This window comes from Tursiops truncatus, chromosome 2 (assembly GCF_011762595.2).
Source record: "Tursiops truncatus isolate mTurTru1 chromosome 2, mTurTru1.mat.Y, whole genome shotgun sequence".
Lineage (NCBI taxonomy): Eukaryota > Metazoa > Chordata > Mammalia > Artiodactyla > Delphinidae > Tursiops > Tursiops truncatus.
The window spans coordinates 140,715,326-140,737,863 of NC_047035.1; the positions used below are offsets into that span (position 1 = coordinate 140,715,326).

The window sequence follows — 22,538 nt, forward strand, 5'->3', positions numbered from 1 at the left end:
AGTGCTGGGGCGCCTGGAGCCACTAACACTTATGTATTAGTCTGAGCCGTCATTTTACAGCCAGAACTGACTAACCTAGCATCACACAGGTGGCAGCACACAGGATCCAAGTCAGGTGAAATGAATGCCCCCACAACAGTCTGGCAGATAAACAACATGAACCATAAATGATGAGCTGGGTGCATGGTGCTTGAATGCCAAGTTCAGGCAGCTGAGGCGTGAGTGGCTGGGAGAGGGGTAGGTACAGAAAAGAGACAGGAAGCTGGGCATCCGAAGGGTCTAATAGAAAGTGACGTGCTTTGGCATTGAAATGCCATTGTGTATCTTTAGACATCCAGGCTTTTCCAAAGAAAAACAGGGATGCACAAATAGGTGAAGCTGACAACTGAACGTGTACAGATGCTGAGAAATGTCCACGTTGAAAAATGACAGTTTTGAATTTTCATAGTCTAATAGAATTCCAATCTTCCTTGGGGAAACTGTTATCCTTATATCTGGAGTCATCTTGTTGTGTAGAAATTCATACTTATGCCTAAAGATTAAACGTTGATATAACAAAGCTTCAGAAATTCTGTAGATGGGCTGTTTACAGAACATTTTCAATTTTCAAATACTCCTATAATTATATCATTTTCTTTTATTAAATGACTATCAAAGTAACAGGCCATTTCTCAAACTATGTATCTCTTTTCTAAAACGTGTCCTAAGAAACTTATATTTCAAAACTCTGTTTTTGAGCAGCCACTTAACTGCAGAAACTTAACATACAGTATCATAAACTCATAATGCATCAAAATTTGTATAGAAATACGTTTAAAAATGTGGATTTCAAGGTTGAGATGTGTAAATCCCTTGTAATAAAGACATTTGAAACAGGAAACCTCATGATCTTTCATGTAATAAATTGGGGCTTTTGGTATAATCTGTGCACAAGTACCCTGAGCCATCCCTTTCCTAAACTTTCAAACTAAGGGGGGCACCTGGGGGCCTGTCACCACTCAGTATTGTATAGCACCAGCACCCTCTCATGAAGGGAGGGTACTTCTTTGTGCTTTGAAAATGGCTGAAACCAAAGGCGGCCACAGGAATTTCCTAGCTCTGCCCCCTATGGATGTTTGAGGTTCTGTGTGCCAGCATGCTGGTCCACATGGCTGGGGTGAACGCTTAGAATATGATCCAGATGTGTCGGAACAAACCAGCCTCTTTCCATCCCAGTTCATCTTGTTTTTTTCTTAACTGAGCAGTCAACAGAAACTGAATGAGCCCTTCCCTCTACTTTCCCTCTCACCACCAATAGAGTCTAAGACTATGAACCAAAAAACACGAGTCCTCCACTGTTAAGAGACACACACAAATACCACCACCCACCCCGCTTCCCCGGACATCTTTCCAAGGTGGGACTACAAACTTCTGCTCTAGCACGGGGCTTTTCGCCCTTCCTTTTTCACTCTGTCTTGTGTTCCCACCCTTCTGTCTTTTAACCTCACCTCTCCCACTCCACACAGACTCCTCCTCATCCTGTATGCGCCTTCAGTTGTTCCCTGCCCCTTGTTCTTAACCGACTAGGAGAGGAGACTGATTTTTTTAGTCTTACTTCAGGCAGAATATCCAAAAACAGTATGTGGCTCAGTGAACGGGATTTCTTTCATTCCTCAAGCTGGGTCTGAGGTTTAGCAGAGCTGATTTTAGTCTTAATATCTTACAGGAGGAAAGTTGCTCTTCTCACCTTTGCTTAGGCATGACAACGTTTAACTAACCACGATGGAGGCTCCTGGGCACAAAACATTGGATGAAACATTAATAGGATTCAGCAAGTCGAGGATCAGAGGCCCCATAGTACCCACGGTACTGGGAAACTGGTGTAGTAAAAATTTTTGCAGTTTTTGAGATGGAGAGTGGTTGCACCCATGGCCTTCTAAGTCCGAAATGTCTACTGGCCTGGGCCTCATGGATTTTCCCAGCTTTATGGAACTACTCCAGTAGAGGATAGAATGCTTAGCGACAGAAGCAAACCGGAATTAACCATAACCATTAAGCCTCTGCCCACATGTACTAAAAAAGATGGAATTGGGGCTTCAAATCAAACTATTCATTTAGTAACAATGAAGTTGAACATAAATGCAAAACCAATCACTTAGTGGTGAAGAATGCTGTCTTTGGAGCCAGACTGCCTGGGTTTGAATCCAAGCTCTGAATCCATGCTGGTTGGATTATTGAACTGCTGTGGGGCATAGCTTTCTTATCTTTAAAATGGGATAATACAATTGTGGGAAGTAAACCAGATAGTATGTGTAAGAGTGTAGAACAGTGCTTAGCGTAGAATAAGTACTCCATGAATTTTAGCTATTTTATTGGAAGTACCCAGAGCTGCTTTCTCTTTCCATCTGGACTTTAGGGAAGGGGGCTGGAAATGAGTCCTGAAACATCTTAGCATATTTTAGAAAACATAACGTGGGCCTTAGTTACTACTAGTGGAAACCTCTCGCTCTGTTCTTTTCAAAGCACCTTTTAATCTTGGGTATCCAGATTTCACCTTACCTTGATGATGCAAATGTGTGCCTCATGCACCAGGAGAGGCGGTTTGCTCCCAGGTCTTCCTGTTTAGGGACATCTTCAAAGGCCACACCCACCGTGTAATCCAAACACTCGTCCACCTCCACCTCCCAGTAATGGCGCCCTCGGACTGGAATTAGGTTTCCCATGACAGCAACACACCTGGTTTTAGAAAGTAGAAGCATCTGTGATTTGGGGTGACCCAAGCCTGGCTGTGCAGGTGAGTGACACCAGCTGCTGGGGTCAGTCAGTAGGTGGTCTAGAAGCATGGAGGCAGGTGTTTGAACACCCACTTGTAAAGCAGCACGGCCCTAACTATCAAAGCTCACTTGACTGATGCTGAAGATTAGAAGAGGATTATTATACTGCTGGTTATAGGTGAGGAGGAGACAAGCCAATAGAAAAGGTTCTGTTTGCTTTTTACAGTGATTGGACTTTTATAGTAACAAAAAGGTTTGGTTCACTTGTTCATGAAGAAAGATTCTTGGATTGAGGACTTCCCTGGTGGTCCAGAGGTTAAGACTCTGCGCTTCCACTGCAGGGGGTGTGGGTTCGGTACCTGACTGGAGAACTAAGATTCCACATGCCACAAGGTGTGGCAAAAAAAAAAAAAAAAGGGCTTCCCTGGTGGCGCAGTGGTTGAGAGTCCGCCTCCCAATGCAGGGGACACAGGTTCATGCCCCGGTCGGGGAAGATCCCACATGCCGCGGAGCGGCTGGGCCTATAAGCCATGGCCGCTGAGCCTGCGCTTCCAGAGCCTGTGCTCCAAAACGGGAGAGGCCACAGCAGTGAGAGGCCCGCGTACCACAAAAAAAAAAAAAAAAGAAAGGGACTGAAACCTAACAGAACACAGCACGGTCGATGGAACCGTATGCTTGAGGTTCACGAGCTGGCCAGCACTTGCTTCTGGTCTCCTTGTTCCCCATCTGCCTCTCCCCCTCCCTCCCCAGTTCACATTTCTTTTTTTTTTTTTTTTTTTTTTTGCTGTACGCGGGCCTCTCACTGTTGTGGCCTCTCCCATTACAGAGCACAGGCTCCGGACGCGCAGGCTCAGTGGCCATGGCTCACGGGCCTAGCCGCTCCGTGGCATGTGGGATCTTCCCGGCCCGGGACACGAACCCGTGTCTCCTGCATTAGCAGGCGGATTCCTAACCACTGTGCCAGTAGGGAGGCCCAGGGACTATCTTTGTCTCTTTACCCCCAGCACACAGCACATTGTTTCATGGGTCAACAGATGTACTGGTAACAGGATATTAACATGGGACTCTAACTCAGCTTGGCTGGAACCCCAAAAGCCAAGACCGGAACAGTAGGTGGTAAGTACTCCCATATTACAATATGAGATGCTGGACCACCTACACAGGACTTTCAAAAGACATGGCCAAAAACTGGTTTTGCAACTTTTAGTGCAACACCAAAGGGTTGAAGCTGAAGATGCTTGAGGCTGTGTCTACCCAGAGAGCTGTCTTATAATCCACACAAAGAGTGAAGTAGCAGTGGCCTGGTCAAAGGTGTGTGTTTTCAGAGGACCACATATGAAGGAGACCCATCATAGAAATGCTGTAGATTAGAGGCTGCCCAACTCATGAATTATTGAAAAAAAGCCAATAAGCTCTTTAAGATTTGATCAGTTGCATTCTGTTTTTTTAACGCAGGTAAGGACTTTATTGCTTCTTAATCCTCTCTGTGCCCCCCAACCCTGGGTTGAGTGGACAGAGGCAGGAAAGGGTAAAGTTGTGTTCCACTGTACTGTGTGCTGTTCTGCTGTCACACGCTAACACTTACATATAGTAGGTATGTAACACACATGCAGTAAGAAGGCCAGCAGGGAGCGAGTGTCAGAGGAAGTGTCGGCTGCAGGACAGTCCAGGACCCAGGCAGGGAGGCTGGATGCAGTTTTCCATCGGTGGCCCCTCTGGCCCCCCTAAGAGAGTCCTTTCCTTCCTTTTAAGATCCTCCTGACTCTAAGACCAACCCACCGAGAATTCTTTTAATCCTGGTTACCAGGAAGCTAAGAGCTGTGTTTAATGTTTAATCTTGGAAACAGAAATTAGCCCTTGAAGTTAAGCTGTGTTCTTTTTTTTTTCATCTATCGCTGTGATTTTTCTATTTCAGTAGGGCATATTTGCCCCGTTTTTTTTTTTTAGATTTTTTTTTTTGACGTGGACCATTTTTAGAGTCTATATTGAATTTGTTACAATATTTTTTCTGTTTTCTTTATTTCTTTTGGTTTTGTTTTGGTCACGAGGCATGTGGGATCTTAGCTCCCCAATCAGGGATCGAACACGCACCCCCTGCATTGTAAAGTGAAGTCTTAACCACTGGACCGCCAGGGAAGTCCCTTGCCCCCTATTTTAAGTTTTCTTTAAGCATTTGGAAAGAAATGAGTTACAAATACATCATTTTGATCTTGAGTACTAAGCTCTGGAGATAGCGCAGATCCAGACAGACAAGGCGCATCTTTGATGGACGGCCCTCTCTCAGGTCGTGCACTAGCACGACCACCATTCCCTCCACCAGCTTTGGGCTGGTTTTTCACCAGGGCTTTTGTTAGATAGTATCACAGTGTGGGAGAGAGAGCTCTGGGCCAAGCACTGGGGGACCTGGGTCCTTGCTGCTCTCTCACGGCCTGACGGTGTGACCCTCCAGCCCTGGGAGCCCAGGACTCCACCTCAGAGGCCACAACACGTCTCCTCTGCTGGCACCAGCCAGACCCTCTACTCCCCTCTCCCCAGCCTCCGCTCCCCACCATCCCCTCCCCCTCACTCATTTCTTGGAGTGAGCCTGAAGCCCCCTTCAAGGCTGCATGTGTCATAATCCAACTTTACCCGAATAACAGCATGTATTAGGCTGGTTCACAGACTGTTCAGGTGGGTGAGGGGCTGATACAGTACCTAGTAAAGCGGGTGTCGCTGGGGAGTGGCTCCCTGGCGGAGGCTTTCCTCTCACTTCGTACCACTGTAAGCCCATCTTCAGAAACGGTCAGCCAGGGATGGCAGGTGTGCTCGTTCAGGCGAAAGTAGCTGCCTGCGAGGGGAGGAAGCACACAGACACACACACCCCCCAACAGCCAGTCACTCCTCTGCTTTCTCCACTTTGCGCTCCGTGCGGGCCGAGGCTTCACCACGCATGGCCGACTCAGCTTCCTGCACGATACACGTGAGCCTGGACTTTGCGTGGTAGTGACCCTCATGCTAATAATGGTGGCGGTTAACATGTGTTGGGGGTTACTGTGAGTCTAGTACTGAGCTAAGCAGTAACTCTTATCTCATTCACTCCTTATGAGTACCCAGGGGTTAGTATTTCCATCTTGTAGAGAAGAAAACTGAGGTGCAGGGTGGTTGAGAAGTCAGCTGGCAGATGACAGAACTCAAATTCGAACCCCAAGCCCCTCTGATTCCAGTGGCTGCACCCTTAAATAGGAGGCTGTAAATACTTGCTGGTGAACAGGAATTTCTAACCTACTTGCCAAGAGGAATAGCAATTGAGGAAATTCTTAACGATCAATTTGACAAAGGTTAGCAGAATTCCACATTCAACTTTCAATTAGGGCAGCTGGGGAGAAGGAAGGAGATTGTAACCCTCTCCAAGTCATGGTTAAAACAAAGCACATCAAAAAAAAAAAGGTACCGAATGGGTTTAATAAGAAATTAGTTTTTTTTTAAATCCTTTGTTTAGGGACATAGTAACTCATTCTCCATCATTGTCTCTTAGTCAAGCTCCTCAGTTCCCATTCTGTCATGTTCATTGCTTCAAATTCTACTTCAGGCCTCGCCATCAAGCTGTTCACTTTTTTTTTTCTTTTTTGGCTGCGTTGGGTCTTGGTTGCTGTGCACGGGCTTTCTCTAGTTGCAACAAGCGGGGGCTACTCTTCATTGTGGTGCGCGGGCTTCTCATTGCGGTGGCTTGTCTTGTTACAGAGCACAGGGTCTAGGCGCGCGGGCTTCAGTAGTTGTGGCTCATGGGCTCTAGAGCGCATGTTCAGTAGTTGTGGTGCACGGGCTTAGTTGCTCCGTGGCATGTGGGATCTTCCCAGATCAGGGATCGAACCTGTGTCCCCTGCATTGGCGGGCAGATTCTTAACCACTGCACCACCAGGGAAGCCCCAAGCTGTCCACATTTATTTCCACAATTCGATGCTCCTGGAAATTTCATTTGCTATCTGAGCGGACGGACCAGGGGGAGGCAGGTTCCCACCTTGCAGCTGACAGGCATGGCCCTTACTGCCTGCTCTCTAGGCCCAAACAAGGATCGTTTTTTTTTGTTTTTTTTTTTCTGGTACACGGGCCTCTTACTGCTGTGGCCTCTCCCGTTGCGGAGCACAGGCTCTGGATGCGCAGGCTCAGCGGCCATGGCTCGCGGGCCCAGCCACTCCGCGGCATGTGGGATCTTCCCGGACCGGGGCATGAACCCATGTCCCCTGCATCGGCAGGCAGACTCTCAACCACTGCGCCACCAGGGAAGCCCAAGGATCGTTTTTTGAACGAATAGATATGTCTTTTGCCGATTCATGTTTATTCAAGTTTTTCGTAAGTACACTCTTAACAAATTATTTGAACAAAGGAATTCAGAGACAATAATAACCAAGGGCTGACTGTACCTTTTGCTCTGTTCTCTTTTATCGAAACAGCCAGAGTTTGACATTTCAAAACACCAAGTCAGCACAAGAAATTAGAAATGCCAATCAACCAAAGGAAAGTTCCATCACAATATAAAAGAAAAACCTGAGTCCCAATCCCAGCCCTAACCCCTACCGCCTTCGGCAGCCACGTAACTTGTTTTTCGCATTTCTGTGGAAGGAACATAAGTGGGGACTAATCGCATACCTTTCCTCCTGGTATTGGAAATGAGGACAAAATGACCCTACATCCCTCAGTGAAAGATCCCAGCCAAAGGAACGATGTCCCCTGAGCCCTGGGCCCAGGCTCCCTCCTTCTGCTTCTCACCTGCCTGTCACCCAGTCTGCAGCTGGCCTGAGCTGGGCTTGCTCTGTGAGGTGTGGGAAGAGCCACCTGGCTTTAGCACACCTTAGCAAAGCTTAGAACCCAGAGCCGTGGCAGTGCTGGGATAGCAGGAGATGCATGGAATGTTTCTAGTGATATCTCTGCTGACTCAGGACTTGAACATGAGATGTGACGATTCCATGACGTGCTGATGGCAAGTGCGGGCAGGGGGTGGGAGCTTGGCGTGGATGTGGGCACCCACTAAGGCATCCAGAGCTACGTTGGGCCTGTGGGTAAGGAGATGTTTGGGCCGATAGCAGGGAGATAATCCATGGCCCATGGCTCTTCCTGGGAATTTCATAAAGACCATGTCCCAGGGGTGGTGTTCAGCCTGTGTGAAATGTGCTTTCTGGGCCACCCAGGTCCAGTGTGACAAGCCTCTAGTCCACCTGAAGGTCATGGAGAAAAACCCTGAGTTCTAATGCTTGCTCAGCCACCCCATTGCTGTATGACTTGGGCCTTCGGTCTCCCCTTCTGTAAAATGGGACCCCAGGGCTTTGATCACCCCTGAGCCCCTTCCCAGCCTGATTTGCCATGTGTTCATATCAGTGAACATTTATCGATTTAACAATGAAGCCATAGCAGCCCTGGGTCTGCTACAAGGGGGTCACTTTGGGCCCAGAGAGTATGCAGCGGGGGTCACAGACCTGTGGTGTGGACTGTAGCAGGCTCGCTCCTTGCGCTGGGGCCCCCCACGTTGAGGGCTCGCACGTAGATGGTGTAGCTCTGCCGGGGCTGTAGCTGCACCAGGCACTCGCAGGTGGGAATGCCCACAACAGACCTGGGCAAGGAGGCAGCTGAAGTCACCCTGGGGCCGGGGCAGCCAGGCCCAAGCACCAGGCCTCCCTTTCAAAGCAGGGATTTTTAATTCCCCCCGCCACCACCCCTGTTCTCTGCCCTCCAGCAGCGGTGCAGGCAGGAGTGTTGACCCCCTCAGTGCTCCCTCCCACTCAGGTCCACTTTCCGCATTTCTTTGTATTCCTTCTGTCTGTGGCTCTCTCCCCTCCAAGCTCCCCACCCCGTGTCCCAGGCACCTTGTCTAGCGCTGCATGGCAGGGGCATGCATGCAGTTGAATCCAATGTGTCTCAGTCTGTCTGGTAGGGCCACAACCTCTCTGAGGGCAGGGGTCAAGTACCACTTACATAAGCACAGCGCTGGGCCCCTAGCAGGCTCTCAGTCTGCGTTTATGAACAAATGATCTGGCTAGAGCTGAAAGGCCCACAGAAGCCCACTGCTATTAACCTCTTTGAGGGCAGCTACCTACTGGGAATAATCCAATTTATGTAAGTGGTACAATACAGGATTACAAGCCCATGGTTGCCACTGTCTGTACTCCTGCAGCTGCCAACCCCATTTCAGTTCAGTAGGAAAGAGAAGCCTTCAGGGTGATGCCCATTTACAGATACAACACCCACACCTGGCGAGGCCGGGATGTCCAGGTCACTCTGAGGCTACAGCTCTGGGCAGAGGGGCACTTTTACATATTCATTCCATAAGTATTTTTTATTTTATTTATTTATTTGGTTACTCTGGGTCTTAGTTGCGGCAGGCGGGCTCCTTAGTTGCAACTCACTGGCTCCTTAGTTGCGGCTCAAGGTCTCCTTAGTTGTGGCATGCAAACTCTGAATTGCAGCATGCAAGTGGGATCTAGTTCCCTGACCAGGGGTCGAACCCTGGCCCCTGCATTGGGAGTGCAGAGTCTTAACCACTGCGCCACCAGGGAAGTCCCTTCATTCAATAAGTATTAACTAAACACCTTAGGTTTCAGAGACTGTATAGGGAGGCCTTAGGGAAAATTAATGTAGTCTCTGCCCTCATAGAACTTACAGTCTAGAAGAGAGGCATTTCTCAAGCCATCACTGGAAGAAACATAAGATGGTAACCATGACAAGTTGACAGTGTACTATAGAAGGTATAGTAGGGGAGAGGTGACTTTTGAGCTGAACTCTGAAGAATGACGAGGAGGTAATTGGATAAAAAGAGAGTAGAAGAGTCTCCTACATAGAAGAAGCATGTGCAAAGGTCCTGTGGCAGGAAGAAGCATGGAAAGTAGGAGGAACTAAAATATGACCAATGTGGTTGGGGCCAGAGAGGGAGGGAGAGCTGGTGTGGTTAACCTGGAGAGACAGGAAGGGGCCAGAGCCTGTGAAGGAATTTTGTCTTTTCTCCAGAGCAACAGGATGCCATGATTAGGTTTATACTAGGAGAGTCAGCACCATCCCAGATCACCTAGGTCACTGACCAGCCTTCTGATGACCCCAATCATAATGGGCTGGTCCCAGGTATCAGGTGCCCTTAAAGTATCAGCACAAGTTGCAAAGGAAATCCAAACCATTCAGGTGGCCAGACCACTGGACTCACTGCCCTGCTTCTGAGGATCCCCAGAAGTAGATCAGCAGCCAAGGTCAGCAGCCCTGATGTTCTTGTGGACATATGGATTCTACCTGGGGCAAATGGGTGGGTGGGATAGATGGCCACGGCCCAAACCCTGAATTTAGCATGGAAGAATCTGTTGACACCAAACCCCTCTCTTCCCTTTCTCCAGAGCTGGGTAGGTACACAACAGGGCAGCCCCTGGGACTTGGTGGCTGGTACCGGGCTGCCTGGTTCATTCCCTTTCCACAAGCTTCTGCACTGCCTGGTTGTAACCCAGAGGTACATCCATGTTTCCTCCACTGTACACAGCTGTAGATTCGTAGGATCTGCAGGCCATTGTGGTCACTGAGTACAGCCTTCGTTTATCTGTGAACCCCTCCAGATCTCTGCCAACCAAAGGGGAATGTGAGCCTCCAGACAGCCTACCATGGACATGATGTTCTTTGTACATTGAAATCTAATCTCTTTTACTTCTGCCTCTCACAGTCCTCTCTACTTCTTAAATTCCAGCCAGGTGGGTCTCCTGGTTCCTCCAGTACAGGAAGCTCACGCCTGCCCAGGGGCCAGGTGCTGCCTCCATCCACTGTCTCAGGCCTCAACCCTTCCCACGCATCAGGTCTCAGTTCAGACGTCTACTCTTCCAAAGTAAGCCCCCACCTCCACCGCATTCCCTATTTCATTGAGTTTCTTTTCCCTTCATAGCACTGTGTATTTTAAGCATTTGTTTTCTTGGTTTTGGTTTATTTCCCCCCACTCGACTGTTAGCTCTGGAAGGGTGGGGAATTTGTCTGTCTGGTTCACCAACACCCAGGCGCCACCTATGCGCTCAATACTTGTTGAATGAATGATGGTAAACCTTGGTTGTGCTAAGAAAGCAAACCTGAGGTTTACCATTTATTCACTCATCCATCATTCACCTTCAATGGTAGCATTCCAGCTATTTCTCACAAAATTAAGGTTCCTGTGTGACACAAATTCTGACCGTCTCTCCAGACTCCACACATTTCCTAAGCTGTGTCTCTGTGGCTGGCCTCTGGTGCCCAGCCAACGCCCCTCATGACTCACTCAGTTACGCCCGAGGCTCCCGGCACTTCTGCCTGGGTCAACTCCACCGTGTATGAGTCCACAGGATTCAGGTTCCCAGACTCCCAGCAGATCAGCGCAGCCTCTTCACAGCTCCTTATCTCTTTGCTTTTCATAATGGGGGGGCAAGGCGCTAAATGCAGGGGAAAGGGAGAGATGAACAAACCTGTTCACATCCAGCCCTGTGGTCCAGAGCATGGGCAGACATTGCAAGCACTCTCTTCCTACAAGAGATTCAGTGCAATAGAAAGCTATAGACTGAACATTTGTGTCCCCATCCAAATTCATATGTTGAAACCTATTCCCCAATGTGATGGTATCTGGAGTCTTTGAGAAGTGATTAGGTCATGAGGGTCAAAGGGGTTTATTATACAAGAAAACCCAATGAGCTCCCTTGCCCCTCTCTGCCATGCGAGGACACAGCAAAAAAGACAGTTGACTCTGAACCAGGAAGGGTCCTCACCAGACACTGAATCTGCTGGCACCTTGATCTTGGACTTCCCAGCCTCCAGACCCATGAGAAATAAATTTCTGTTGTTTATGAGCCACCCAATCTGTAGGATTCTGTTATAACAGCCCAAATGGACTGAGACACCAGGGAATCCCTTTCAGATGTTCCTGGAATGGAGGATGGTTGCAAGGTTCAAATGGTACTGTGTCCAAGAGCAGTACTTTTTGATATTTTGAGACCAACTGTGAGAAAATGTCCCTGCCATATCAGGCATATAGATTTGGTGTATTAAATGAAAGAAAAAAATGCAAAGGTATTCCTGCCCTTCCAAGTGAAATCAAGAGCCCTGCCACGTCAAGGAAGCCGTGACTCTTGTGTCCCCTTCAGTGAAGGTCCTGCTACAGAAACAAATGGCCTCCTTACCTGTCATGTACACTGCACACTGACTGGCGGGGCTGAGGCCAGCCCTGTTCTGAGCTGTGACCAAAAATTCATACTGGGTATTTGGCACAAGGTTTGTCACTGAGCAATATGTTTCTTTGACCGTCATCGTAAACTCTGGGGAAAAAATAAAGACAAGTATTCAACCTTAAAATAGGCCAACTGGCTCCAAGTTCATTGCGCTGTAATCTATTTCCCCTGTAATGGATACAGAACTGGCCACCAATTCCTCCCATCTGTGTATGCATGCCCCTCGGCAGCGTGACTCGGCTGATCCTTCCATTGAGAGGTCTGGTCTTTCCCACTATGCCTTGAAGCTGGGCTTAACCATGTGACTTGCTTTGGCCAATGGGACTATAGCAAACATGGTACAAACAGAGATTTGGGAGGTGCTGGTGCACAGAGGCCTCGTCTTCTTCCTGCCAGGAATGCTTCCACTTCCATGGGAACAACCTTCAGCCAGCCTCCTGGAGGATGAGATCACATGGACAGAGGCCTCAGCCGTTGCAGCTGAGGCCCTAGACATATAAGCAAGGCCATCCTAGCCCATCCAGCCCTACCAAGCTGACCCAGACCAGAAGAACTGTCCAGCCAATTCAGAGAATTATAATAAATCATAAATGCCATTTTATTTTATTTTTAAATTTTATTTATTTATTTTGGCTGCGCCAGGTCTTAGCTGCAGCGCACAGGATCTTCACTGTGGCACACGGGCTTCTTAGTTGTGGCATGCAAACTCTTGGATAAATGTCATTTTAAAAATTGAAGTACCTTTGATTTACAATGTTAGTTTCAGGTGTACAACATAATGATTCAATACTTTTATAGATCATACTCCAGTTAAAGTTATTATAAAATGTTGGATATATTCCCTGTGCTGTACAATATAGCCTTGTAGCTTATTTATTTTATACATAGTAGTTTGTACCTCTGAATTTCCTACCCCTGTTCTGCCCCTCCCAACAAATGAATGAATGTAAATATTTGTCATTTTTAGCCAATGTGTTGTGTACATGTGTGTGTTTGGGGGTGTTGTTACACAGCAAAAGCTAACTGATACACGTCCAAACATCCCCAGACTCTTGAAAGGCAGTAATAAGTCATTAATCCACTCTCTGATATCAGTTCCTTTATAACAAAGTGATCCATTAAAGATCTTTATTGATCCCCAGGACAAAGCCCCAACACAATGGCCTCTTCTGCAGAGGGTACCAACAGGGTTGATTTGTGGCAAAAACTGACTGATCGATCAGATCTGACTTTTTGGTCCACAATCTCCCTTTTCAAATCTCCCCTTCCCCTGCCCCGCCCCCCCCCCCCCCCCCCCCCCCCCCCCCGCCGCAACGCCCTCTTTAGTCCTTATTCTGACCACCCTCACTCTCCCTCATCATTGCTTAAACTTACTTTTCTCAAGGATTCCCCTTCCTTCCAAATCCCTGGGCAGGTAAACCATCCTCCCCTTCGGCACATAGAACCCTCCACCTGCACGACCCGGTACAAGGAGAAGAGCTCTGGGCAGGGAGCCTGCGGACTTGATTCTCATCCTGGTTCTGCCGTAACTCACGGTGTCCCCACAGACAGCTCATTTCTCTAGGTCCCAGATTCCTCATCCATAAAATGGAGATCTCTAAATCCCTTTCCAGCAATCTCACTCTGACCCCATGCACACAGAACAGGCCCTCCCAGGCTGGCCCTAATCCCTGATTCCTTCAGATGCTCAGCTGGGGCTCCTCTGCTCTCTCTCTTTTTTTTTTTTGGCTGCACCATGCGGCTTGTGGGATCTTAGTTCCCTGACCAGGGATCGAACCCATGCCCCCCTGTGTTGGGAGCATGGAGTCTTAACCACTGGACCGCCAGGGAAGTCCCCTCCTCTGCTCTCTTGACTCTCCCTTCTCAATAGGAGACTGGCTTATCTATTATGAGGGGTAGGCAGGTATCTCAGCCCTAACCCCAGGCCTGCCAGCTCCATTTCCCTGGGAAGAGAATGGGCCAAGAGCTGCCCACAGTGGAGGCTGGGGGCCATTCCCAGCAGCTGGCTCCATCTGGGAATGTGGATCAGATCAGGAGCAGCCCTCCCAGGCTGCAGAACCCCCCTCAGCCCCCATGGGGGTCTGCAGGCTAACCCTCCAGATTCTCCCAACACAGGGTTGCTCTGAGGAGAGCCAGCCCGCGCTCACATGCCAGGACCTGCTAGAACCCAGCCAATCCAGCTGGGCCTCTTCAAGGAGGGGTGTCCCCACCCCTCTTGCACACAGTGCAGCCAGAGACTTATCCCAAGGACAACTCTGACCCGACGGCGGTAGATACAGTCCATATACCTTAGCCTGCCTTGTGATCCTCCCCAGTCAGGCCCCAACTTGCCTTCCTATTCCTTTCTGCCATGCTCACCTGCCTGCATCCCATCCTCTGTGTAGTTCCCAGATCGTGCCAGCTCCAAGGAGCCAGGTGTGCAGGTTCATCCCATCTCTACCTTCCCAACCTCCAGGAAGGCAGGGCCCTGGCCTCTGAGAGGCCTTAACTGTTCTGGAGCATGGTTCTGTTCCTGACAGAGCCTCACCTGCTCGGTCCTTCCCAGGTGAGCTGTCCTGCACTGGCCAGTAGGATAGCTGATAGCTCTCCACGGTGTCATCGGAGTATAAGCTCCAGCACACTCGGACCGAGGAACCTGTGGCTGAGTTGGGGGCCTGTGGGTTTATCACTGGAGCAGAAGGAGCTAGAAAAGGAAAACAGAGAAAAACAAAACAAAGGAGGAGCCTTAAGTAGAGGTATGAATTGGGAATGGCCCCTTTTACAGGACAACCAATCCCTCAATGCATCCTTGGGCTTTGGAGATGGAAGAGGCAGCCCAGAGTGGACAGGGATGGGAAGGCCAAACCCCCCAACCGTGAGCCTGAAGCAACCGGTATGTCCGTTCCTGCTTTGACCAATCCACACAAGCTAGAGGAGGTGGGGTTGGTGACAGCAATTCAGGCTGGGGTATGGTTTGTAAGTCCTGACCTAAGGATGGGTCCTCTGACCCTTCCACGCCATCCAAAGAGGCAGGACAGCCAGGACCACAGCACTACTGCCCTCAGCCCTGGAGTGAACAGAGGAGTGAAAGAAACCTTAACAGGGATGCCTTGCTTTTTCTGGGGGACCCATCCAACAACTGTCTCCTTCATTATGATGAGAGGAGATTGGGTTTGGCCAAATTGTGCTTTTCAGAACCAACTCCTTTAGAGTCCATCTACTGAGTTAATTATTTTCTTCTCTGTAGGTTAATATTTCTGCCTCCCCCAGCCCCACACAGGCTCACCCACAACCAAGAAACACTCCTTGTTTTTCTTCCATAATTCTCCAATGGCAGCACCTCCCTCCATCCCAAGCTTTCAAGAACATCCTTATTTTCAAATTCTGAAACTGTTCAGTCCAGGTAAAACTTAAAGGAATGAACTCAGCCTTTCCTTGCTGGTTAGGGGCTGGAGGACCCTAACATGACAAAGGTGAGAAGAGAAAGAACATGTATCCCCACGTGATGGAGTTCAGGATGCACAGAAGATGCCTTCTATACCCTGCAGAGAACAGCCCCATCAGGGGATGCAGTAAGAAGAGGGATGGCTCCAGATGGAAGCAGGAGGGTGATGGTCTGCATGGGACCTGGACACAGGAGGATGAGGAAAAATCTCCATGTTTCTCAAGTGCTGACTTGGACGATAGTGCCTTTCCTTCCAAAAGACTGGGCCTGATTACTTGGGCAACACCATCCCTAGACCATCCAAAGGACTTCATAGCTCAGTGAAATCTCCCCTTGACCCAGTAAGTCTAAGAATGGCCTCCAAGATTTATAATTAAGGACATTCATTGCAGTATGGTTTATAATGGTGAAAAACCTAGAAACGTCTCGGCATCCAACAGTTGAGGATTAAGTAAACAGATTAAGATATATAGCCATCAGAGTGATGTTGTAGAAGAATTTATCTGTGCGAGAAAATATTCGTCACAATTGTTTTGCTAAAAAAAGAAAGCAGATTACAAAACAATTCCATTTTTATTTTTTAAAAATCTGTATAAAGGAAAAACAAAAATGATATACAAAACATTGTTCAGAATGGTGCTGGGTGTTGGTGAGAAAGGAAAGGTGAGCAATCAGTAAAAGCTAAATTGTAGTATCATTCTTAAAAATAAGTTATCACAATAAGATTTTTAAGAGCTACCTGGCACCATGTGACATGCTGTACATACATTACCTTATTTATTTCCTACCATGTCCCCATGAGTCATGATTATGTCCATTTTACAGACAAGGAAACCAAGGCTCAGAGAGGTTAGGTAAGTTGTCCAGGGTCACACAGCTAGGAAGTAGCAGGGCTGGGATTCTCACCAGCTCCATAGGATTCCAAAGCCCATCTCTTAACCCTATGCTAAAAACAGCCACCTGGGAGGAACATAAATACAACAGTCAAGGAAATAAAATTTGGGGTACTTGCTTGGAGTAAATTAGAGTTTCTGGGGCCAGATGTTGGCACCCTGGAGAGTGAGGGTGGGTATTTACCCCAGGAAGGTCAGCCTCTGTTTTCACCCTTACAAGTCATAAAGACAAAACCATGAAGCTTATGCAGCTGGTGGGGGGAAAATGCCTGTTTCTAAACCTTTATGATTTTTTTTTAGCCATCAAAGTTTCTAACTCAAAGCTCAGGGAAACTGGTGTGAAGTATGCACACAAGTGAGATATGCACCTGGGATGGTGTTAATGGCGCCCATAAGCTCCTCCACATCAGAGAAGTCCAAGGTCTGGTCTTCAAATTCAGGCTGCGCCGAGATTTCCACATCTGTTTTTGTTTTCAGGAATTTTCCAAGTCTGTGAGTATAAAAAGACACACTAACGAGAATGGAGGGGCATTCTCCTCGGGGGTCACTAGTGATAAGCAACGAGGGCCTCTTGGATGAACTTTTATTTCCTTATTTTAACATGCTGCGGGCTGCCTGCTGGCATCTGCTTCAGTGACTGACCAACGAGGTCACCCATGGGGATGGGCAGGTTGGTTTACGCCTTTGAGGAGAGGAGAAGGGGTGGGGTCATGTCAGAGGGTAGGGGGCGGGAGGATGTCCACCTATGAGCCCCAGATCCACACCATCTGGAAGATCCTCCGATGCTGACCTGGGAGTTCCCACCCCACATCACCCCAGGCCCCAAAGACATACAGCCCCTCTGGGGCTCCCTCTCCACGTGGTCAAGTGCCCTCAAGTCGATGACCATGGACCGGGGCTCTGGGTCTCCTGCGCATGCTCCTGGCCGTCACAGGGTTTGTAAGTAGCAGAGGCACAATTTGTAACCATGTCTGTCTTTTGCCAAAACTCATGCTCTTAACCCTTATATTATTAAGCTTCAGTGTTCGTGTTGCTTTACAGACATTGTCTGATTTTATTCCCATAAAGCTATCCCTGTTTGTAGGTAAGGAAGGTGGGTCCTAGACTGGTTGGACTTGCCCAAGGTCATGGGGGTAGCAGGATCTAAACTCCAGTCTGACTCTATAACGTGCATGCTTTCCGCAGCACACGGTCTGGGCCCTGGCCCAGCTGGGGGATGCTGGGGATGATCTCTGTTCCTCCTGCTGAAAGGAGGGGCTCAGAGAGGAAATCTGACCCTGGGCTTGCAGGCTAGGCCTCATCATATGCTCCCTTCCAGCTCTGAGATTCTAAGATTTGGTACTAGAGGGTCCTTGTGATCCCATACTGTCCTTCCAAAGCCAGTGCTATTTAGTCGTAGGGGCAGACACAAAAGCTGAAACTGGGAGCATATAACCAAGTGGAACTGATATCTAGTTGGATATCTAGAGGTAAAAGGAACAGAAAAAGAAAACATGTCAGAACAAAAGTATTACCTGTCAGCCATAGCCACAGCATCCTAAAAAGGAGGAGAAAGAGAAAAAATATTGAATTGAATTTGGGAATAAATTTCTTTTTCAAACTATATAATAATATAAACATATGTTAAAACTTGGAAATGAGTAAAAGAGAAAAATCAGCCATGTCCCAAGCCCTAAGAAAAATGACTCTTATGACACCTGTATAGTTTCTTCCCGTTAACATTATGTGAGCACTTTCCAGGTTACAAATGGTCTTCTGGATCATCAATTTGAAAGACTGTGTAACAGTTCATTGAATAGAAACTCCATCGTTCACTCTACTGTTGGACATTTTGGTTGTTTCCAATTTCTCACCATCATAAATAACAGAGAAGACGTCTTCATATATATCACTTTCTCCACATTCTGGATTATGTCACTAAGCTACAGTGATATTGAGGAACCATTGGTTCAAAAGGTCTGAGTAGTACTGAGGGCTCTGATGGTGTCTGCCCACCTGCTGTCCAGCTTGGGTCACGGCTCCCTGGCTACCCCAAGCACGGCAGGAAGGAGGCGCTGTTGGGCTTGGAGGGACCCCTGTGGCATGGCCAATGTAAAGGCTGTATTTGGTAACTAGGAAGCTCTGGAGGCTGAGGGCCCCTCCCTCACATACTGGACCCCACTGCTGCCCCATATTCCTGTGGGACCTTGTAAAGAAAGGAGACCCCAGCTCTGAGCTTGAAATTCCCACAGTCTGGCTACATGGGGACTTGGGGTCAAATTGAAGTGGATTTCAAGGGTATCAAGAGATGGATTTTTTTTTTTTTTTTTTGCATGTCTGAGCTTATGAAGTGAGATGTATAATGGCTGCACTTGTAACTGGGAAACAGGAGGTGCCTTTTTAGCCTGGAGATCTTTCTCCCCAGACCTCCAGGAGGCTGTCTGAGCTGGCCAGAAAAGTTTCAGAGCACTGTTTTTTGTTTGTTTTGTTTTTGTTTGTTTTAATTTTTGGCTGCAGCATGTGGAATCTTAGTTCCCCAACCAGGGATCGAACCCGTGCCCCCTGCATTGGGAGGCGGAGTCTTAACCACTGGACTGCCGGGGAAGTCCCCTCAGAGCACTGTTTTTGCCCCATTTCACAATGAGGGCACAGATCTCTGGGTAACCAGGACAGAGGAACAAAGACTCTGGTGTTAGCCAAGCAATGGTGGAGGGAAGGGTCAGGGGTGCATGAGCCTGCTTAGCCACTCATGGCGAAGCTATGCAGAGAGACGAAGGATGTATCATCATGGTGATACATCCAGTGGAATCAAATGGATGCTGACCGTGAAAGTTAGTTCCAACATCTCCAGGCAGAGAGGGGACAATCTAACCTACTCTAATCATAATTGTCATTGCAGTTCATTATTTCACTTCATTACTGACCTTAATGAAATCAACTTTCTCTTCATGACACATCTCCTCTATTGTTTCCATCAGTTCTTTGCAGGTTTCAAGATTTTCTCCACAGCTGACCAGCTGTCCATACAAGGCTTCCAGCTTCTCTTTCTTTTTCTCCCCTAGAGCTTGTATTTTTTCTTCGTATTTTTGAGCAAGTGTTTCCAAGATCTCATTGTAATGTGACTCAAAGTTTTTTTCTTGTCTTCCAAAATTCTCCTGCAAGATATAGTTGATCTCAGCCATCATTTCACTGCATGTATGTTGACTACAGAGTTATTTGGGGCATGAAAATGTATCTATCCAGAGATGTTTTAGTCCTTCCCTGTTGTCTTAACATCGCTTGCCAGGGTGCTGAGGTGGACAAAAGGGTAGCTAGGACCAGGAGTCTCCAGCTAGAACCCCAGCAATAATCTTAACAAGAATTACTGCTTTCTCTGCTGGCTGCATTTTGCAGTCCCCTTCCCCATACCCCACCCACTTCTGTTTTAGCCACCTCCCATCACCATGACAACCGACCAGGAAGATTGCCAGTGATGGGTCAGCCTGCCCCTGGAACTTTGGACCTTAACATGGAGATGTCTGCCTTGGGAGAATCCCACGTATCTTTCCCTCCTGAGCTCTCAACATCTCGTAACACTCACCTCCACTCCCTGATGCTTGGACTATACAAACGTCAGGATCACCCAGATTCTCATATCAACTAAGAAAAAGGTGCAGGGGAAGGGGAACAAGCCGGGTGGTGCTGCCTAATAGATGAGAAAAGGCAGGAAGGCAGAGAGAGGGTTGTGCCAGTACTCAATCCTGGAACGCGGTGGGTAAGAAACATTAATTAAAGCATATCAAACCCTGGTCCCCGTAAAGTAGATTGGAAGCCCAGGAGAGCTCTGCGGGTTCTGATTTATACCATCCTTATTAGATAACAGAGACATTTCCAAAGAAGAGGCTCTTATCAATCATTCAGGGAGTATTTACTGAGCACCTACTGTGTACACATTCTAAGACTTGCTCAGAATGGTGGAAGAGAGGGAAAACCAGTAGGTGACCCCCACCAGTGTTGAGTGTAAAAGGAAGAGCTTAGAGTCCTCACTGAGGGTGAAGCTGCTCTGATCTGAGAGTGAGCTGGCAGTACAGAGGGTAGGGAGTTCTGTCCTGGCTGTTGTATACTTGCCCTCCTACCACCCACCACCCTATGCTTAGATGTGGAAGGGCTTCTTGTCCCTTCTCTGTGCCTTCCACAGAGAATTAGTGGAATAGCTGCCCTCCCTTTTAAGACTGGGGGTGGGGAGGAAAGTCTAGCTTCACAGGAAGGGGGCCCAGGGCTTAGTTCATTCCTATGAGTTGCTCCTGTTGATACAATCTGAGGCTGCATTAATAGAAGGAGAGCATCCACATGAAGAGAGGGGACACAGGAAGTCCTCTGGTCCTTATGTCTGGGCTACCTCATCTGGATGGCTAGGTTGCATGCTGGTATCACAGCAGTGGACTTCACACCTACTAGGCACACCCAGGGGACCGTGACATGTTTGGTGACAGGCACAGAAACTTATTGATCTTGTGAGAAATAGGTAACAGCCAAGGAACACTTATCAATGACAGGATGGGTGTCTTGCAATGCCTTATCAGGCTGGCCCATGAAAGAGTCCCACCTTGTAGTAGGACCGGAGCTATAAAGACACCGAAGACCCAGCCCATGAGAGCTAATAGTTCAGTAGGGAATGCTGCCAGGTAATCATTTCCACAGCTGCATGCCCACTGTGCTACGGGAGGGCAGAAAGAGGGGTGAGGGAAGAGGAGCAGTACTGACACCATATGTTCCAAGAGAACAGATTCCTTAACTCATACCAGACACAGCTGATGGAAGCAATGTGTATCTGACTGGGTCATCAAGCGTGCTCTTACCTCCACCGTGATGAAAACCTCCTCCAAGTGACTTGCAAAATTTTCCATCTCAATAATCTGCTTTTCCAATTTGTACATGTTTTTGTGAATTTCATCCTATCAAACAAAGGATCCCAAGAAGACATTAATGCTATGTTTTCTCTCTCTCTCTCTTTTGGAGAAGGCATTTTAGATTTATTCCCTGCCTACATACTTGAGATTCAAATGCAATATCCAGAGAAAGGAGGACTAGGGCGATCTATTTACCTTGGCACTTTCCAGTGCTTTACCGAGCGGGGTCACCTCATGCTCCTTGTGCTCAACAAGAACCTTCCCCGACGCTCTTACTGGAGTTTTGCAAGTGACACAGAAGACATCGGCAGCTTCTTCCTCGTCCTCCTCCTCTGGGATAACGTAGCACTCATACTCCTCACTGGCGTGGCCGTGGGTGTACCGATAGGCTTCCCGCAAGTCCCGGCAGTGGCCTGCCGAGCCCCATGCCCCGAAGCCCAGGTCCTCAGCCTTCGCAGCCTCGCCACTAAGCCTCCAATCTCTCTGCTCCCTCAGTGGCTCTCTCCCCATAATCATATAAGGAGCATACTCTGAAACCTCTATTCTGGGCCTGCTTTTGTCAATAAACTCATCCCCTAATTCGTGATCATCTTCAAGTCCATATAGATGGACAAGTTCATCCACTTCCTCTCCAAGGTCTCTCTGAGCCTTCCCTTGCATGGGCTGTCTTGGCTCATTGGTCATTTCGGCTTGAACTACTTCTCTTCTCATCTGAGTGTCTTCTTCTGGGAAGATCTGCAGTCTGTCTTCAGAGTCATACAGATCCATGTGACGAAAGTGGAAGTCCTTGGAAGCAGCGGGCCTGCCCAGCCCTGGTGCTTCTCCCGCCTCCCCCTCCATCGTAGCTCTGGGCAGCACTTCTGCACAAGCAGGATTCTTCCTGGACAGTTCTTAGTGGATACACTGGATCCTAGAACACAAAACCCCATTTATGAGAAGGTCGTTGCAGTAGATGGTCATTAGATTGGGCTCAACTTATTCACAATTTAAAACAAAAAATCATCTGAGCAGCTCAGTTGTAGTTTCACTTTAAACAATCTGTAAAGAAAGGTTTGCTTTCTACAGGAGGATGGGTTTCCTAAGCTTAAAAGAGACAGGAGAAATTATGAAAAAAAAATGAACACATAAATTGATTTGACTAACAAATGACCTGAAAAAACCTAAAAACCTAACAAATGACCTGAAAAAACCTAAAAATCTCAAAAGGCAAAATAATAGCAAGTGTTTCAGGCAATTATTATTAAACAAATTATATGAATTAATTGGAAAGAAAAATCTCAGTAGGTTACTGAGCAATGAGAATTTACAAAATAATTTCTTTTGTATATAATATTACCTGTACAAAAACATTTGGAAAATAGTTCATCCTTATGAGTAGCAGAGAACAAATAAGTCGATGCCATTTTGCCTTTTGA

General features: G+C 47.8%; 2 protein-coding genes across 8 annotated transcripts in view; one reads left to right on the top strand and one right to left on the bottom strand.

Moving 5' to 3' along the window:
* Positions 1–22,538, top strand: part of WHAMM (WASP homolog associated with actin, golgi membranes and microtubules) — a 59,917-nt gene that overhangs the window by 8,274 nt on the left and 29,105 nt on the right. For all 7 annotated transcript variants that reach the window (XM_033852197.2, XM_033852196.2, XM_019945708.3 and 4 more), the window contains one exon: positions 10,444–10,578. The gene's annotated coding sequence lies outside the window, so the exon portion shown is untranslated. The remainder of the gene's footprint in view (positions 1–10,443; positions 10,579–22,538) is intronic.
* FSD2 (fibronectin type III and SPRY domain containing 2) lies at positions 55–21,963 on the bottom strand. Its single transcript, XM_004325255.3, has 12 exons — positions 21,319–21,963; positions 21,073–21,168; positions 19,159–19,389; positions 17,770–17,792; positions 16,624–16,745; positions 14,466–14,621; positions 11,891–12,025; positions 10,999–11,149; positions 8,204–8,337; positions 5,448–5,580; positions 2,539–2,715; positions 55–532 (listed from the first exon to the last, which is right to left on the bottom strand). The coding sequence occupies exons 1-12, from the start codon at positions 21,961–21,963 to the stop codon at positions 280–282; spliced, it is 2,256 nt and encodes a 751-aa protein (XP_004325303.3). The 3' UTR covers positions 55–279.

Coding starts and splice junctions, on each gene's coding strand:
- FSD2 (XM_004325255.3), bottom strand. CDS start 21,963: ATGGAGGGGGAGGCGGGAGAAGCACCAGGGCTGGGCAGGCCCGCTGCT. Junction 19,390..21,072: donor AGGTTTTCATCACGGTGGAG/GTAAGAGCACGC, acceptor TATATCTTGCAG/GAGAATTTTGGAAGACAAGA. Junction 16,746..17,769: donor GCTGTGGCTATGGCTGACAG/GTAATACTTTTG, acceptor TTATACTCACAG/ACTTGGAAAATTCCTGAAAA.